Consider the following 20,483-nt stretch of genomic DNA (forward strand, 5'->3'; position numbering starts at 1 on the left):
AGCTTGCATTAGTCTTTGCCAAGAGGATACCAGTTACAGTCCAGAAACAGCAATAAATCAGGGAAAGATGAGGACTAAGGGAACTCAGGAAAATTACAATATAGAAAATTGGTACTGAGTAAATCGTTAGACCTGTGGGACATTAGTGCATAAAAATAAAAGTAGTGCATAAAAATAAAAGTAGTGCATATGTTGAGTGAGTGAGCAAAGATCTGCTGATGTGCAGTATAATTGTGGGAAATGTGACTTTAAATTTTTTTTGCAAAAACAAAGGACTATTTGATTTAAATCCTAATAAATCAAAGCAATCCGAGATGCAGAGGGATCAATGTCCTCATGCAGGAATCACAAAGGGAAAATATGCAGGCACAGTAGGTAATTAGGAAAGCCAATAGAATGATATTGTTAAAAAACTTCGGATACTGGAAACCATAAACACAAAATTGCTGGACAGGTTCAACCAACCATTCTGGCAATATTTGTGGAGGGAAATCAAATTAACATTTCAGGTTCAGTGACCCTTGTTTAGAACTGATGAGAAGTCAGTTCTGAGGAAGGGTCACCGAACCCGAAAATGTTAACTCCTTTCCCCCACTTTCCAGAGCCTTTCCAGAATTTTCCGATTCTGTTTGTGGTTGAGAATTGGTTTATTGGGTGGGGAATCAAGTACAAAAATAGAGTTTCTGATTCATTAATGCAGGATGCTGATAAGATCCCATCTGAAATACCATGTACAGTATTGGCCATCTTAATTAAGGATGCAAATATATTGGAAGTGGTTTAGAAACGGTTTACCAGACTAATATTGGGAATGAACTGGGTGCCTTATGAGGAACAGCTGGACATGACTTGATTAAAACTTTCAAAATGCTGACAGAATCTTGCCACATTATTCGTGGAGAGGATGTTTCCTTTTATGGGACAATTGAGAACTAGAGACCACTGCTTAAAAATAAGGGATTGCCCATTTAACACTTTCTGAAAAAATAGTGGAAGTAGGCTTTGAATATTTTTGATAAGATTCTTGGTAAGCAAGTAGATGAGAATGTGGTTTGCTGTCATAACAAGATCAGCCTTTACCTTATTAAATGGTCAAACAGGCTTGAGGGACCATTACTGATCCTTGCTCAGGTGTTTACTTCAGCCAATACTGAATTTAATTTTCCAGTTCTTCCATAAAAATTAAATGCAAAATTTTCAGATTTCATGGGAGGATTAGAAGTTACTTGAATAGTACACACCCCTGGATTACTAGTTTAGAAGCTTAGCCATTAAGTCATTGTATCAATGTAGATCAATGTAAAACAATGCTGTTTTGTGGAATGGATTTGCAGAATAAAATTTAAGACTAAAAAAAATCTTACGTTCACTCCAAAATGTTCAGTTACACCTCGTCCATGCTCTCCTAAAACCCCAAAGGAGAGGCTTTCTTCCAAAAATATCCGCACTTTGTATTTATATTTTAGCTTTACCTGCAAAGTTAGGAGGTATTCTCAGTAATAGGCATGAAAGAATAATTTCAGAACACTCAAAAGGTTTAATACAAAAATGCACCATTTCTATCATTGCGATAACTATTTCACCCCTCTTATACAAGCTATATTTTCCTTGAAACAAAAGAACTATTTATCTCCTCCCTTTTCTCTTACCAGCTCTGGGAGCGGACAAATGTATCCAGTATTCATGTACAATCCTTCCACTACAAGAAATCGTCGGGTCACACGTGCTTTGCGCGGATTCTTGAAAAATAATTCCAAATAATTTTTTAAAATACATGCAGCTAAAAGATCAAAAACTTTTTTTTTTTAAAGTAACTACTTTGTTCTTTTTGATTCCAGTAAGGTTAATCTTACTTTCTGGTCCTCAAGTTCCTGTTCTTTAAGCAACCGTTCCAGGTCTTCCACATCATTGTGCTTAAAATACTTTATGTTGCTGCGTGAAGCTTGTAAACCTTTTTGAATAGCAAAGCATGCGGCTTCATCCCTGTAAGAGAATTTAAAACCACCTAAACAAAACAGTCCGATGATGCAGTAAGCTTCATCAGAAATATTTCTTTCAAAGTAACAAATTGGGGATTAAGGTTTTCTTATCACATTTCTTTTTCTAATTCTCTAACAGCATTTGCTCACGTCACAAAAAGATAGGTAGTCATATGAGTTCGGGATAAGACAACAAAGATCAATGCTGGTCTTTACCTGATGTTCAAACAGCACAACATTATACTTGGAGAAATTGCTGAAAAAGGAGCAAAGTCAACAAGTGTTCGCAACTAATGACTGGCAACTCTGATTTCATTCTTTTAAAAACCATTTCACGGAATGCTGCAGCATGGTCTGTATTTGTAGTCCACCCCCAATTACCCTTAAAAGATGGTGGTGGTGACCCTTTCTTGAACTACTGCAGCTCATGTGGTGTACATTTTTCTCAATTACCAAGACATATCCAAAACCAAAATTAAGAGAGGAAAGCAACTTTTCATTGACCGTACTTAAAGTAAATTCATATTAACATTCAGACTTGATAAAACATTCCAGAATAAACTCAAGTGAATATTTAAACTAGTTTAATTCAAGACTGTGATATATTTTTAAAAAGGCAGCTTGTGCTGTTGTGGCAGAGCTCTTGGTCCTCTTTAAAATTAAGTTTATCAACTTTTAAAAGACCTTGTGAGTTTGATGCAAGTAACCTGCTAAATGTTAGGGTCTGTGTAGTCTGTGTTGTACTTTTAGTATGTTTGGTTGATTGAAACTTCAAGTTCAGAAAATATCGAAAGGAAATTACAAATATAACACTCTACAGTACATCTAGGACTTGACTGAGCAGGGTAAACAACTATATAGCTGTTTAACAAATCTTCAGCTAAGTGGTTAATAAGAAAAAAAAAGAGTCTAAACAAGAGTCAGCTGGACAATTCCACATCAAATCAGGTGCAAAAAGCAAATGGAAAGAAAAGGTTCAACCAAGATAAAGATCGGACAAAAAAATTAAAAAATTTCAAATAATAGATAAAACCTAATGGAATATTATCCCACAAAATGTTACTTGTTTAGTGGTAGACGTTTTACACATTTACAATTAAAAGGTCATTAAAAGGTCCTTACACTGAAATCAACGAATCTCTGCTTTATTTGTTGAGCTTTAATCTGTAACTAACAGGCAAGTACAGCAAAATTGTACCATTCTGCAAACATCATTAACAAGCCTCAGGTTGTTACACCAGTCAAAAGCAGGTTTTGGAAGAACAGGATATCTTGACTTCAAGGAGAAAGTGAGGGCTGCAGATGCTGGAGATCAGAGCTGAAAATGTGTTGCTGGAAAAGCACAGCAGGTCAGGCAGCATCCAAGGAACAGGAGAATCGACGTTTCGGGCATAAGCCCTTCTTCAGGAATCTTGACTTCAATATTTAACTAAACCTGTACAGCCATTGTATTATATAAATTTATAGATCAGGATATAATGGTACAATTCTCTCCTGTTCCACAACAACTTGAAAATAAAATCTCAGTAAGTTTTAATTCGGTTTTGCTCGGCTGTGACGCATGGGTAAAAGCAACTAGATTTCTATTGAAAATGACTTACACAAACACCAGATCTCCTCTCTTAGAGTATGCTGGAATGGCACTGGCTATCGTGGCAAATCCATAGGAGTAAATAATAGCCTCTTCGGTTCTCATAAACTTTGCAATTCTATCCTCTAGCTCCAAATGAACATCTGAATAGAAACAGGGAAAAAATGAAAACAGTTGATAAACATGCACTTGAAATGTCAAATTATGTTTGTTGTCAACTGCACAATCTGAAGGTGTTTCAAAGGCAGAAGCAAAATATAGAATTTGGGAAATCATTGCTACAAAAGTGAATGATGAAAAAACCCTCATTTTGTACAGGGAGAAACAACTGGGATCGTGTGACAGAAAAGTGGTGAGGTGAATGGCTCAGGAACCAGCTTTAACACCACCAGGAGGGAATAGGTAGCTGGGCAGCCAGTGTGGGAAAGTGAGCACAAGAGCAAGCTTGGAAGGGGAGAGGGGAGAAATGCAAAGGTAAGGGAAAGAGGGACCATGAGAGCAAGATGGGGAGGGGGTCACAGAGGGACTGCCAAAAATTGTAACTACACTGACTGGAAAGTCAGATGGACCTACAGCTGTGACCAATAAGAAAAGAATACTGTTGCAAGTTGCTCAGCCATGTTTGAAGGCAGAACAGGACAGGCAGCCCCAGATGGGAGGGTACAGGAGTTTCAGGTGTGATAGGGAGACAGATGCAAGAGTGGTGGTGGCACTGCATTTTTGATAAGGAGACAATTGCTGCAATGTGGACTGATGTCTTGGAAGGCTCTTCCAATGAAGCCATGATGATGATGATACTCGAAAAGCTGAAAAATCTGAAAGCAGAAAATCAACCAAGTCAGATAGACTACACCCCAGGGTGCTGAAGGAGAAAGCTGAGGATATTGTACAGATCTTTATGGTGATCTTTCAAGAATCACTAGAGCGATGGGACAGTCCCACAGGAGTTGAAATGGTTAATGTAACATTCCTATTTAAGAAAGGAGGGAGGCAGAAGAGAAGAAACTATAGGCTGATCAATTTGACCTCAATAATTGGTAAGATTTTTAGTATCCATTATTAAGGATCAGATTGTGAAGAATCTCGATTATCTGGCATGTGATTAACTGAATGTTCGGATTATCTGAACAAGATTGTAAGGTCCCGATGCTTGGGCTAACTATGCTATCCGGCATTCTATTAACCAAATGAAACACTCCCCACCTGTGTCCTTCAGATAACTGAGGTTCCTCTGCCAAAAATAGGGCAGAGTCAGCAGGAAAGTCATGTCTGACAAACTTGTTAGAATTCCTTGCGTGGTAATGAGCAAGTTGAAAAAAAATGGACAGCCAATAGCCATGACTTTTTTGGATTTCCAGAGGCCTTTGACAAGGTGCTGCGCAGGAGGCTGTTAAATATGATAAAAAAAACATGGTGTTAAGGCAAGGTACTAGAATGGAGAGGGGATTGACTGGCAGATGGCAGAGAGTGGGAATAAAAAGTTTTTCAGGTTTGCAGCTGGCGACTAGTGGAGTTCCACAGGGGTCAGTGTTGGGAACACAACAATTTATGTGACATATTAATGATCTGGATGAAGGAGTGAGGTCATTGTTGCTAAATTATTGCTGTAGAAGACTAACGAGACCAAATCTTTAAGTATATTTAAGCCAGCGATAAATAGGTTCTTGATTAGTGAGGAGATAAAGGGTCACAGGCAGAAGAAAGGAAAATGGTATTGAGAAACTTATCAGCCATGCTCGAATGAGGAAGCAAACTCAATGGGCCATATGGTCTAATTCTGCTTCTGTATATTATGATCTAATCTGGTTAATGTTTAAGAATAGACAAAATTCTTCTGATGCATTTTCAAAGGTTTAACAAGGAGAAGGATTTACACAATGGTAGGTCCCTTGGGAGTACTGAGGATCCATGGACCCCTGTATGTGTGAGCACAGTCCTCCCAACAGTCAAAGGAAGACACAAGAGTGCACACGTTCAGAGATGCAAGTAGAATAGGGTTATGGTAGGAGATTTCAACTTTGCTAACATTAACTGGGATCACCTTTGGTGCATAAATAGTCCTACTAGAGATGTTAGACCTAATACTAGAGAATGAAGCTGGTAAAGATGAATATTTTGGGAATAGTGACCATAACTCGGAAAGTTTCAAAGTCCTTATGGAAAGGAATAAGGATAGTGCACAAGTTAAGTGTTTAAAGTGGAAAAAGGCCAATTTCAATATCATGAGATGATTTTGTAAATAGACTGGGTGTGGCTACTTGAAAGCAGGAGTCTTCAAAAGTAGTGTCATGAGTGTTAAGAGCCAACATGTTCCTCAAAGCGTAAAGTGCAAGGACAGTGACATCAGGTCCAGGGAACTCTTGGACATCATCTCGAGCTTGATAAAGAAAAAGGAAGTATTTGTTAAGTATAAAGAATCAAAAACCGGGAAGGCCCTTCAGGAGTAGTGTATGGGGAGGGAATGCTTTATAAACTAGGATGGCAAAGAGGGGTCACAAATCCTAACTGTTAAGGAAACGCCAAAAGGATTTTTCTGGTATATTAAGAGCAAGACGATTACCAGGAAAACAGAGACCTATTACAGACTAAAAGGTGCATAGAGTCAGGGGATTGCAGTTGAAGTCTTGAATGACTATTTCTCAATTATATTCAAAAGGAAAAAGACAGTGTCATTGGAAATTTCAAGTGGAGTATGTTCAGATTTAACTCTGTTTTGAAAAAAATGGCTAAATACCAAGGTAATGCAGTTGATGTGTGTGTCGCCCGATATTGATCACCCTGATATTGATCAACTGGTACATTGAGCAGATGAATGGCAGATGGAATTTAATCCTGAAAGTGCAAGCTGATGCATTTTCAAAGGTTTAACAAGGAGAAGGATTTACGCAATGGTATGTCCCTTGGGAGTACTGAGGATCCATGGATCCCTGAATGTGTGAGCAAAGGTAGGTAGGGTGGTGAGGGCAGCCTACAGGATGCTTGCCTTCATTAGCCAAGCAGCAGAATATAGAAGCAGGGAATTCTTGTTGCCTTTTTTTTTGAAAACAGCATTTGTTAGGCCATAGATGGAATACTGTATGCAGCTCTGGTCACATTACTATCATAACAAAATATTTGCACTTGGAGTGCAAATGAGATCACCAGAATGTTGACTAGGAATGGAAAGTTTCAGTTATGAGGAGACACTAGATAGGTTGGGCTTGTTTCTCCTGGAGCAGAGGAGGCTGAAGGGCTGGGGATGAGGATCTGATTGAGGTATACAAAATTTAAAGAGACAGGAATAGGTAGGCCATAAGTGTTTTTTCCCCAATGGCAAATGTGAAAACATCAGAATATGACAGGATATAGCAGGCTATGGACAAATTGCAGGTAAATGGATTAGTTTAGTTTGTGTTTATCGGTTGGCACAGACATGGTGGGCTAAAGGACCTATTTCTATTCTGTATGACTCTATGAAATCGACAATGGCTAAGGAAAGACAAGAAGGGACATTTTCTTGAGGAAATGCAGGACTCTTAGTCCACTTGTCAAAGTAAAATCATTTTCTGTGATCCTAACAAGACCAATGAGCCAACTACAGAAAATAAATTCAGATCTGGGGAGCTTCTAGAATCAAATATCAAAATTGTTTGATTTGAAGTGCACCTAGAGATATGGAGAAAGAACACTACTGGACTGAGAGAATTATGTATTTACAAAAACTGACATTTGTACAAATTACTGAAGCTCAAAGAACGCAAATGTAGTAAAGATGTTATACTACACTAAAATGATTCAAAAATACACATATAATGTTATATTTGTTTTTTTCAAAATGATGGTAGGAAGTTCAAATCAGGGGAAAGAAGTGGCAGAACTGAATCTTTTACTTACTTTATCCCCTCACAAAAAACAAGGGGGAAAAAAAAAAGAGATTTCCAAGAATAAGCTTTCCAGGACTGACAGGTGGTGCAAAACAGGGTGTGCATTAGGACGTATTTGTGTATAATAAGCTGGATGCTCTTAAATCAAAAGAAAGTCGTCCAGATAATTACTTCATTTAATGCTCATGGGAGTTATGAAATCTGATAAGGACTTTTCTAAATTATAACTTGCAGGATAAAAATGTGCAAAATCTAACTATAATTTAAATAAGATTCATAAAATGAGATTACCCAATAGGAAGTTTAATCTTAGGTAACAAAAATTCTATCCAGTGAGGGGGAAACATTAAGGATGCTGGGTTTATTTTCTTTTATAAATTAAATATCGTAATGTTAACAAAAGACATTACCATAATTCGGTAAATGGAAAAAGTTAAACTTTTTAAAAAATGACAGCTATCAAATAAAATGTCAGAATATGAAGTAATTAACAAGGCAATCAGATACACCATATTTTGAAAGGTCAGTTAGGTCAGATTCTGGTTTTACAAATGGAAGACTTTCTAAATAGTGGTTTTAAATTTTCTGTCGGCTAACCTACAGATGTGCCAGCCTACAAACTTATGAGATCTAGACATCAAGACAGGGCATGCAAATCTCAGCTTACTGAAATTCAGAGACAAGGTTTAACACCGGAATGAAAGGCAGGCAGCTGGCCTTACTTTGTGCAGATTTAGACTTGTCAGTTAGACAGAGACTACAGAAAACAGAGGACAGAACGATACTGGATGAATGTAAACTTCTGTGACTGCAGAATGCTGATTTGAAAAGATTAGTGCTTGTAGATATTTAAATATTATGATCCCAACTAATATTACTACAAGTTTGATCCCAGACTGAAATCTGGCTTGATATTTTGTCTGTTATGTAAGGAGGTCTTTCACTGAAACACAAAGATGCAAAGCTGCAGATTTGCTTTAATAAAACATTTATTACACATAAAATAATATAGAAGAAGCCAAGCTATTTAAATGAATCGAAAGATTTCAAAACAAAAAAAAAATTTGCATCTGTCACAACACAATTTATTATATTCAAATGTCAGAGTTTCCTTCCCTATCATATCTCTGACATATTTAATTGTTTCTTTCAATTTCCACTCTTGACATTTCAATAGATTCTCCCTCGAGTGTTCACACAATTGAAGCTAAACTTCTTCAGCTTCCTAAATGTCTGGAATACACAGATAACCTCCTTGAAATGGTTTTGGACAAACTCTTTTCGCCATGGAAAAATTCTGACATCCAATGTTAGCTAGGTTTTCTGCTCACAGAAACCAAAAGCCTTTCAATCTATAGGGTTTCCAGTTAGGTAAATAGAATTATCCGATGACCATTTAAATGCTCTTAAAGTTGGCAAGTCTACTAATGTTGCAGGCAAGACTACTAAGTTCCATGACCTTACTACTCTCTGGGTAAACAACCTACATCTGACATCTGTCCTGTGTCTATCACCCCTCAATTTAAAGCTATGTCCCCTCGTGCTAGCCAACACCATTCCAGGAAAAAGGTTCTCATTGTCAACCCTGTCTAATCCTCTGAACATCTTCTATGTCTCTATTGAGTCAACTCTCAACCTTCTTCTCTCACGAAAACAGCCTTTCATCATAAGACCTCCCCCATAAGACAGCAGGTCGGGTGTACTTGTTGGGCCAAAGGGCCTGTTTCCACACTAACTAATCTAATCTAATGTATTCCTGTTACTCCTTCCAAAGGGAATCACCTCACACTTTTCCGCATTAAACTCCATTTGCCACCTCAGTCCAGCTCTGCAGCTTATCTATTTCCCTCTGTAACTCGGCACTATCCACAATGCTAAGTGTCACCTGTAAATTTACTAACCCATACTTTTATGCCCTTATCCAGGTCATTTATAAAAGTGACCAAAAGCAGTGGACCCAAAACAGGTCCTTGCAGTACACCACTAGTAACTGAACTCAAGGATGAACATTTCTCATCAACCCTCTTCTTTCAGCTAGCCAATTTCTGATCCAAACTGCTAAATCGCTCTCAATCCCATGCCTCTGTATTTTCTGCAACAGCCAACTGTGGGGAACCTTATCAAATGCTTTACTGAAATCCATATACACCACATCAACCACTTTACCTCATTCACCTGTTTGGTCACTAAAGAACTCAAAGGTTTGAGAGGCACGACCTACTCTTCACACAACCATGTTGACTATCCTTAATCAAATTATTCCTTTCTAGATAATTATAGATCCTCTCTCTTATAATCCTTTCCAACACTTTACCCATAACCGAAGAAAGACTCACTGGTCTATAACTACCAGGGTTGTCTCTACTGCCCTTCTTGAACAAGGGGACATTGGTTATCCTTAAGTGTTCTGACACTATTCCTGTAGAAATGACCACAAAGATCAAAGACAAAGGCTCTGCAATCTCCTCTCGAGAATCCCAGGATAAATCTCATCCAGCTTTGCCAACACCTTCTCCTTATAAACCTCAATCCAGTCTAGTCTAAAAGTCTGTATCCCAGTATCCTGCTCAACAACATTGTCAATATTCACACAGGAAAAAAAGACAAAAAAAATTCATTTAGTGCTTCTCTTATCTCCCCAGACTCCACGCACAACTTCCCACTACTGTCCTTGACAGGCCATAAACTTAGTCTAGTCATTCTTTTATTCTTGACCCTATAGAAAGCTTTAGGGTTTTCCTAGATCCTACCTGCCAAAACCTTCTCATGTCCCCTCCTGGCTTTTCTGAGTTCTCTATAGGTCCTCGCTGGCAAACTTATAACTCTCAACCGCCCTAAGTGAGCTTTAATGTCTCACCTTTACATAAGCCGCCTCCTTCATTTTGACAAGATTCAACTTCTTTCATAAACCACAGTTCCCTTGCTCAAACACTTCCTCCCTGCCTGACAGGTACATACATATCAAGGATACGTAGTCGTTATTCCTTGAACAAGCTCCACAAGTCAATTGTGCCCAACCCCTGAAATTTCCTTCCCCATCCTAATCTTGCCTAACCACATCATAATTGCCTTTGCCCCAGCTATAAATCCTGTTCTGCAGTATATATCTATCCCTTTCCATCACTAAAGTAAACGTAACTGAATTGTGCTCACATACCTTAGCAAGGTTAGATCTCATGGAATACAGGGAGAACTAGCCATTTGGATACAGAACTGGCTCAAAGGTAGAAGACAGAGGGTAGTAGTTAGGGGCTGTTTTTCAGACTGGAGGCCTGTGCTAGTGGAGTGCCACAAGGATTGGTGCTGGGTCCTCTACTTTTTGTAATTTACATAAATGATTTGGATGCGAGCATAAGAGGTACAGTTAGTACGTTTGCTGATGACACCAAAATTGGAGGTGTCGTGGACAGCGAAGAAGATTACCTCAGATTACAACAGGATCTTGACAAGATGGGCCAGTGGGCTGAGAAGTGGCAGATGGAGTTTAATTAAGATAAATGTGAGGTGCTGCATTTTGAGAAAGCAAATCTTAGCAGGACTTATACACTTAATGGTCAAGTTCTAGGGAGTGTTGCATGATCAAAGAGACCTTGGAGTGCAGGTTCAGAGTTCCTTGAAAGTAGAATCGCAGGTAGATAGGATAGCAAAGGCAGCTTTTGGTATGCTTTCTTTTATTGGTCAGAGTATTGAGTACAGGAGTTGGGGGGGTCATGTTGCGGCTGTATTGGACATTGGTTAGGCCACTGTTGGAATACTGCATGCAATTCTGGTCTCCTTCCTATCAGAAAGATGTTATGAAACTTGAAAGGGTCCAGAAAAGATTTACAAGGATGTTGCCGGGGTGGGAGAAGTTGAGCTATAGGGAGAGGCTGAACAGGCTTGGGCTGTTTTCCCTGGAGCGTTGGAGGCTGAGGAGTGACCTTATATAGAGGTTTACAAAATTATGAAGGGCATAGATAGGACAAATAAACAAAGTCTTTTCCCTGGGGTCTGGGAGTTCAGAACTAGAGGGCATAGGTTTAGGGTGTAAGGGGAAAGATATAAGAGAGACCTAAGGGGCAACCTCTTCACACAGCGTGTGTATGGAATGAGCTGCCAGAGGAAGTGGTGGAGGCTGGTACAATTGCAACAGTGGGCGGCACGGTGGCACAGTGGTTAGCACTGCTGCCTCACAGCGCCAGAGACCCGGGTTCAATTCCCGCCTCAGGCGACTGACTGTGTGGAGTTTGCATGTTCTCCCCGTGTCTGCGTGGGTTTCCTCCGGGTGCTCCGATTTCCTCCCACAGTCCAAAGATGTGCAGGTCAGGTGAATTGGCCATGCTAAATTGCCCGTAGTGTTAGGCAAGGGGTAAATGTAGGGATATGGGTGGGTTGCGCTTCGGCGGGGCGGTGTGGACTTGTTGGGCCGAAGGGCCTGTTTCCACACTGTAAGTAATCTAATCTAATCTAATTTGAAAGGCATTTGGATGGGTATATGAACAGGAAGGGTTTGGAGGGATATGGGCCGGTTGCTGGCAGGCGGGACTAGATTGGGTTGGGATATCTGGTCGGCATGGACAGGTTGAACCCAAGGGCCTATTTCCATGCTGTACATCTCTATGACTCTATACCGCCAAATTTAATACCTGGCTGGGTTCATTACCCAGTATCAAATCCAATTTGGCCTCGCCTCTTGTTGGCTAACCATACTGTGTCAGGAAATCCTTCTGCATGCACTGGACAAAAACTGACCCATCTAAGGTACTCGAACTATAGTGTTTCCAGTCAATATTTGGAAAGTTAAAGACCCCATAAGTAGAATCATCCAGAATCATCTTTGCAATCCTTCCCTCTAGAACTGTTCGGAGACCTATAGAAAACTCCCAACAGGGTGACCTCTCCTTTTCTGTTTCTAACTTCAGTCTACACTGCCACAGTAGACGAGTTCTCAAACATCCTTTCTCCCATCGTAATATTGTCCTTCACTAACAATGCCATACACCCCTTCCTTTTGCCACATGCCCTGTTCTTACTGAAACATCTAAACCTTGGAACCTGCAATAAATATTCCTGTCCCTGCTCCAAAATGTCTCCAAAATGTCCACAACATTGAAATCCCAAGTGACATGTGGTACAGGTGACAAACCACAAGCACAACTCTGCTTGTTCTAGCTCGAAGCTTCCACCCCACCTCCTTGAATTTATGCCTTAAATCCCCATCCCTTTTTCTACCTACGTCGTTGGTGCCTATGTGGGCCACAAATTGGGGCTGCTCCCCTTCCCCCTTAAGGATCCTGAAAACACGATCCAAGACATCGCTGACCCTGCCACCTGGGAGGCAACACACCAAGTGTGTTAGTCTCTCTCATTCTCACAGAATATGTTCCCCTAACAATAGGGTTCCAAATGACTAATCCTCTACTCCTCTTCCCGTTCCCTTCTGAGGAACAGGGACAGAAACATGCACCAACTTTTCTCTGGTAAGTCACCCCATTCTCCAACAGTATCCAAAATAAAAACAAAATTTCTTATTCTTCTAAGTGAAAAGCAAGCTAATACTTTTTAATGTGCGCTCCCTTCGATTGTAAAGCTGACGATGTAAAACTCTCTATGTAATCAAATTCCCACTATCACACCAGGAGCTGCTCCCTTAAACATACTGGTTTCAAAGATTCACAACTCAAGAAGACTGGCAAGTTAATTATTAAACCTTCATACACTAGTGAAGGAACTTTTAACAAGGACGCAAAGATTTGCCCTGGTGTAGCGGAAGAATTTACTGAAATTCCAGGAGGGATTTGGATTTTCTGTTGTGCAACAATATAAACTTTAACAAATTGAAGCATCAGCAATAACTCTAGAATAAACTGTTTCTCAATTCGAGTCCAAGGAACATAAACAAGCTGCTTCCTGGGGAGACAGGAGACAATAACCCGCTGCCTCATGGCAAATAGGCAACTAAGTCTGTCTGCAGAAGGAATGACCTGAAGTAATGGGGTTAGTTGCAGGAAAAGCTATTTTTAAAATACAGTTAACCCCAATATAACAAAGGAACAGGAGAGCCACTTCTGATAAAGCGGAAAGCTACGGACTTGAGATCATCAGAAGCGTGATCAACGTTGAAATGAAAGAATGTGAAGACTGTCAATAATGGTACACCACAAGTATGAAAGAGAAAATTGTACAAGAATCCAACACCATAACAATTCAGCAGAACTGTGAAGAACAACACTGTTCGAGGACAGACCCGGAGTTGGAATCCTGGCTAGATTCTTCCACTAAATCAGGTAATAGCCAAGTTGAGTTGAGGCTTAACTTGCTTACTTGAGAGGTCTTATTTTGGTTGCTACATCTGCAATAGAGTTTAAAATCACTATTTCAGGATTTGATTGTCTGAGAGATTTCTTGGTAAGTAGCCAAATTAAAGGTAACTTGTGGGGATTTACAAAATTTACAAACTCAAACCCTTAACATTCACCTGTACCTGTGTTTTTGCCACTGTTTACCTATTATTTACTATCTATGATACTTAACTATGTGATCTGCCTGTATTGCTCACAAGACAAAGCTTTTTACTGTGCTTCGGTACACGTGACAATAAATTCAATTCAATTGTGGTGTGGGCTATTGGCTGGATTAAGACACATCTGTGAAAAATCTCTTTTGCAGCATACTGTATTTAGTTACTTACAAAATAATGTTTGCAAATACTTTAAAATTAACACTAAGACTTTAGATTAAAATGTGAAATCTTGGGCTGTGGGAGCTTCCATGTTGGTAATTAAGGTTTCAAATCTCTTAATTTCCATGGAAACAGTTTAACACTAAAGGGTAAAAGAGAAAATTGGGCCACAAAGTGGTAAGTGTTCTTGCCACTTGTATTTTATATTTTACATTTGATGATCTCAGGACATGCTCAAGAGCTTTATGACTGCAGAAGTATTTTTAAAGCATCAAGTTGGAGGAATCTCAGATTTGCAGATGCGTGCAAATTTACAAATTGGACGATAATGGTAAAAGGCAAATAATGATTCAACAATATTTTTGCTGCCTCTCAGCACCAGTAGCCTGGGTTCGATTCCAGCCTTGGATGACTGAGTTTGCACATTCTCTCCATATCTGTGTGGGTTTCCTTCCACAGTCCAAAGATGTGCTGGTTAGGTGATTGGCATGCTAAGTTGCCCATAGTGTCTAGGATGAGAGGACTGGGTGGGTTAGCCATGGGCGGTAATGCAAAGTTACACAGATAGGGTAGGGGGTAGAGTCTAGGTGGGATGCTTTTTGGCAGGTTGGTATGGACTCAATGGGCTGAATGACCTGCTTCCCCACTGTGGGTAATTTAAATTTCCAATGCCTCATCAACAATCCCCTACCCTTCTTAGCCTATCCAAAAATGGAAATAGCAAAGTAGTCAATAAATGGATACTCACTATAAGGTTGCAAACTTCCTCAGCCTTCTGCACTGCCCTTCCTCCCACACTACTTTCTGTTAGGAATACAGTCCTTTTTCCCATCAAATCTGATCTGATAATACAAATCTTCTTTACTAGAATTTCTCATGTCTTTCATTTTCTTCAACTAATGAATCACACTCTGCACACAACCATCTTCATTTCACTTTGTCCTCATGTTCCAATTCACCATCCTCCACACAACAAATCATTGTTTTTTCAGTGCGATCCAGCATGGTGTTTAGGAAAAATAACTTGAGAATAGGACCACTCAAGGACCAAATGGACATTTTTGCGTAGAACTGCAAGATAAGGGCAAGGTCCTCAATGAATATTTCTCCTGTGTTTACCGTGGAGAAAGACAAGACTTAGGAACATGAAGTTAGCGGCGATATCTTGGGGACAATCCGTATCACATACAGGTGGTGTTGGACGCTTTAGAATGTATGAAGTGGATAAATCTCCTGGTCCTGACTAGATATATCCAAGAACCCTGCAAGAGCCTAGAGAAAAAAATAGCAGGAGTTGTGATTGATATTTTTGCATCATTATTAGCCATAAGCGATGTCCTGGAAGACTGGAGGGTAGCAAATATTATGCCCTAATAATAATAATAATGGCAGCAGTAGTAGAACAACAACAAGAACTATAGAATAGTCAAGCTAACATCTGTGATAAGTTACTTTAGAAGATTGAGGAATCAGATACACATTTACAAAGACAAAGTTTGATTAAGAATAATCCATCTGGCTTTGTGCATGGGAAATCATGCCTCACAAATTTGTTCTGAAGTGACCAGAAAAGGTTGACAAGGGCAGGGCAGTAGATATAGTCCAGATGGATTTCAATAAGGCCTTTTGATAAGGTTCCACATGGTAGGCTGCTCTGGTAGATGAGATCACATGGAATCTCAAGGGAAGGCAGCAAATTGGATACACAATTGGCTTGATGGTAGGAAGGAGAGGGTGGAAGGATGTTTGTTAGATTGGAGGCCTCATGGTGTGCCTCAGGGGTCAGTGCTGGACCCTTTGCTGTTTGTTATTGAAATCAATTATTTGGATGAGAATATAGAAAGCATGATTAGTAAGTTTGCAGATGACAAAATAGGTAGTATTGTGGACAGTGAGGAAGGTTATCTGAAGTGACCACAGGACCTTGATCAGCTGGGGAAGTAGGTCGAGAAATAGCAAATGGAGTTTAATATAGATAAGTGTGAGGTCTTACATTCTGGAAAGCCAAATCAAGGTAGGAGTTGCATGGTGAATGGTAGGGCTTTAGGTAGTATAGTGGAACAGGGGGATCTTGACATTCAGGAGCATGGTTGTCTGAAACTGAAGTCACAGGTAGACAGGGCAGTGATGGCAGCTTTTTGCAAACAGGCCTTCATCAGTCAGGTCATTGAGTATCGAAGTTGGGAAGTTACGCTGCAGTTGTACAGGACGTTGGTGAGGCCGCACTGCTCGTGTTGTATTCATTTTTGGTCACCTTGCTGTTGGAAAGACATTATTAACCTAGAAAAAGTGCATAAGAAGTTTACAATGATGTTGCCAGGACTCAACGGTCTGAGTTAGAGAGAGAGGTTGGACTAGCTAGGAGTTTTTTCTTTTAGGTCAAAGGGTACTGGAGAGAGGGGAATCTCAGAAGTATATAAGATCATGAGACGTATGGATAGGATAAATGTACTCAGTCTTTTTCCCAGGATTGGGGAAATCAAGGACTAGAGGGCATCAGTTTAAGGTTAGAGGGGAAACAATAAAAAGGAACCGGAGGGGCAACTTTTTTAAAGAAAACACAGAAGGTGGTACGCATATGGAATGAGCTGCCAACAAAAAAATGGTTGAGGTGGGTACATTAACATAAGAGACATTTGGACAAAAACACAGATAGGAATGGTTTAGAAGGACATGGACTCAGCATGGATGGACATTTTTAGTTAGTATGAATGGACATTTTTGGTTGGCATAGACCAGTTTGGACCAAAGGGCTTGCCTCCATGCTGTAGGACTCTGTGGCTCTATGCTGTCATCATACATTTTTTTCTTTTACCTTTCTCTTTCAGCATTCTAACGGCATAATTTCAATCTGCGATTCTCTGATCCACTCCTCAAAATCATCCACAACACCATGAAAAACCCTTCCAACTTTCTCCCAGCTTTAACCTCCAACTTTCTCCCAGCTCAACACTATAAGAACATTCCATATAGTTGAAACAATGATTAATGTGTACTTTTTCCAATTTAGAATATTGTTTTGATGCTCATGATATGATATTTAATTTGTGCAGACTAAAGAGAGCTTGGATTACTACTTTACAGAACATTTCCATTTAGTTTGCAATCACAACCACAACCTTCAAGATTCTAGTCATTTTACATCTCTTCCCTAATCTCACATTGATCTCTACATCAACTACTGCTTGCAGTATTCCAAGGAAACTTAAAGCTCCAACTAAATTCTATACTTTTATTAAGAATTCCACAGCCTTCAACACATCTGAAGAAAGCTAAGCAACCAGAACCTGTTAAATATTTTCATCTCCACAGATGTTACCTTCTGGGTATTTACAGCATTTTGTTTTAATTCAATGAAAATCATCAATTGGGAATAAACAAACCCCTGTCTTATTGCAGAACTGTTCCAGTCAAAAATATTCTAGCCCTCTTACTGCTAAATTGGTCATACAACGTCAAGAGATTTGGAAACAAAGGATAATTGCCTAAGTTAACTTCATAGTTTAGTTGAACTAGGACTCTTTCAGAGACCAGTTTGGATGGTCTTTGCTTAGTGATATGGAAATAATATCTAAGGGTGATAACTTAAAGGTATGATATTGTTGACTTCTCAGAAACTCAGTTGAGGGAAGGCAAGGATCAGCAACTCAATATTCCAGGGTATGGGATCTTTAGGCAAGACAAGAGGGGGTGCAAAAGGACGGTGGACTAACACGATCAGTTCAGGGCTCAATTAGAGTTATCAGAGAAGACGATATCTTGGAAGGGTCTTTGTGAGTAGAACTTCTGAATGTTAAATGAGGCAGTCACATTCCTGCGAGTGTATTATAGACCCACAAAGAGTCAGCAGAAAACAGAAGGGCAAAATACATACAGTTCACAGAGATATGTGAGAGTAATAATCAGGTAATTATACTAGGGGATCTCAACCTTCCTAATATAACTTGTGATTGTCATAGTATTAAAGGGGGTGGATTTCTTGAAATGTACCCAGGGAGCTTTTTTTGAATCAATATACAGAAGGCCGAACATAGGATGGCACAGCGCTGGATCGGGTTCCGGGGAATAAAGCCAAATAAGTTTCAATGTGGCACTAGGGGAGTAATTTTAGTAACAGTATGGTATGGTAAACTTTGGTATGGACGAGGAGAAAGAAGACCTGCAAGAGAAACCTTCGGTCTCTTTTTTTGAGGTGAGCATGTGGGGGAAAGAGAGCAGCTTTTGTAAAAATAAAGCAAAATCTAGGCTGTTAACTGGGAACACCTCCAGCAAAGTAAAACCACAGCAGAACTTTACAATTCAAAAAGGAGCTAGGGAAACTATAGATCTAACATACACCCTTTGGGTGACATATAGCTTGAGTCAGTTAGGGGAACTCTGGATGTCTAGAACAATTCAGGATTAGATAAAGGAAGAATAGAAGAGCTTTTAGTGTGACCTTAGAGAAATAACATGTGCGGGGGGGAAAGTGACAAAAGTGATTAGAAGAACAAAGGGGGGACGCGAACAAGGATTTCCTAATAGGATTAGGGAAACTCCCAACAAAATTTATAAGTACATTAAAAGGAAGAGGTTAACCAAGGAAAACGTAGGGGACCCAAGAGGCCAACCTGCATGTGAAGCCGCAAGATATTGGAAGGGTGTTTCATGAATCTCTCTTCCGCCTTCTGTCTTCCAAAGGAAAACGTAGGTACAGGATTCAGGAAAACTGATTGAGGTCCTTGCACAGTTTGACTTAGGAAATGGGAGGTATTGAAAGCTTCGATGGGCAGTGGTCAGGATGCTATTGGAGAAAATTCTGAAGGAAAGAATTAATATCCACTTGGAAAAGCATGGGTTGATTATGGATAGTCAGCACAACTTTGTCAGAGGGGGCCATACCTAACAAATTTGTTAGAATTTTACCAAAATGCGAAATGTGGATGAAGGAAGTTTAGTTGATGCTGTTTTTATGGATTTTAGCAAAGCTTTTGACAAGATATCATGTGAGACCAATTGAGAAGCGTCTGACAAGGTGTCACACAAAAGGATACTGCATAAAAGACGTATGGCATTATGGGTAATATGCTAACATGGACAGAGGATTGATTAAGTAATAGGGAGCAAAGAGTGGAAATAAATAAGTGCTTTTCTGGTTGTGAATCTGTGGAATTCCATGCCCTGTGAAGTAGGTGAGGCTTTCTCATTGAATGTTTTTAAAGCTAAGATAATAAGATAGGTAATTTTTGAACAGTAAAGGAATAAGAGTTATGGTAACAGGGTAGGTAAGTGGAGCTGAGGCCATGAGAAGATCAGCCATGATCTTGTTGAATGTGGGAGCAGGCTCAAAGGGCTGGATGGCTTACTCCTGCTCCTTTTTTTTTTTATGTTCTTAAAGAATGTGGAATTCAGAGAAACTTGGTGAGATGGATCAGAAACTGGCTTAGTAATAGGTCAAAAAGGGTAGCGGTAGAAGGCTGTTCAAGTGCCCAGAGGCCAGCATCCAGTGGTGTACTGCAAGGATCAGTGTTGTGTTATAAAGGTGACGCTGTGTACTTTTGCGAGTGCGTGAATGCTGTTCTGAACTGAGAGCTTACAAGCACTTGTGAAATGTCTAGCGGCAGTCTCAGTGTACTCAAAAATTGAAAATATATGTAACATTTAGCTGTGAAATGGATACCAGAGTTTGCTGCCGTTTTGACAATTCAAATTTAACCAGTTTAAATTATGCCCCAGGATATTAAAATCCAATCAAGTTTGAATTTATTGTTTTGCCAACACTGAACCAATGATGTTGGGGATATAAAAATGCAGGCATTTTGAAAATTTAAGGCATCGAGAGAGAGAGACCCAAGAAATTAGGGAACACTCTATCAAAGGTACCTTTTCATATGAAACATATTTGCAGTAAAAGGAAAAACGACAACTCAGGGAGATCTTCAGCCTGAAGAAGAAAGACACCGAAGACAACAGCAGCTGGGTAGTTTTGAAATTAAGTTGATGTAATTTTAATAATTATCCTATTGAAACAGCATATTGTTATAGAGTTGGAGGCAGATAATAAGCAGTTAAGGGAAAGGGAGGGACAGGCTTAGAGTTGTGAATAGTTTTTGTTTAATGTTCACTTGAGATTAAAAATTAATTGATGTTATTTTCTTTAAATAATGAAATCTGGGAGTTCTCCAAGATGTTGCCTGGGTTGAAGACATTGAAGGAGAGACAAGGTAGGCTTAGATTAGATTAGATTAGATTTCTTACAGTGTGGAAACAGGCCCTTCGGCCCAACAAGTCCACAGCGCCCCGCCCATACCCCTACATTTACCCCTTACCTAACACTACGGGCAATTTAGCATGGCCAATTCACCTGACCTGCACATCTTTGGACTGTGGGAGGAAACCGGAGCACCCGG

The 20,483-nt window shown here is 39.7% G+C and overlaps 1 protein-coding gene across 2 annotated transcripts in view; it reads right to left on the reverse strand.

The window, feature by feature from the left end:
• The window catches only part of sptlc1 (serine palmitoyltransferase, long chain base subunit 1), a 54,881-nt gene that overhangs the window by 18,804 nt on the left and 15,594 nt on the right, over positions 1 to 20,483 (reverse strand). For both annotated transcript variants that reach the window (XM_043714248.1, XM_043714246.1), the window contains exons 6-9: positions 3,581 to 3,713; positions 1,854 to 1,983; positions 1,650 to 1,739; positions 1,365 to 1,472 (exon numbers count right to left, since the gene is read on the reverse strand). In XM_043714248.1, the coding sequence (XP_043570183.1) occupies positions 1,365 to 1,472; positions 1,650 to 1,739; positions 1,854 to 1,983; positions 3,581 to 3,713 (461 nt within the window). The remainder of the gene's footprint in view (positions 1 to 1,364; positions 1,473 to 1,649; positions 1,740 to 1,853; positions 1,984 to 3,580; positions 3,714 to 20,483) is intronic.

Source organism: Chiloscyllium plagiosum, chromosome 2 (assembly GCF_004010195.1).
Source record: "Chiloscyllium plagiosum isolate BGI_BamShark_2017 chromosome 2, ASM401019v2, whole genome shotgun sequence".
In the NCBI taxonomy this organism is placed as follows: Eukaryota; Metazoa; Chordata; class Chondrichthyes; order Orectolobiformes; family Hemiscylliidae; genus Chiloscyllium; species Chiloscyllium plagiosum.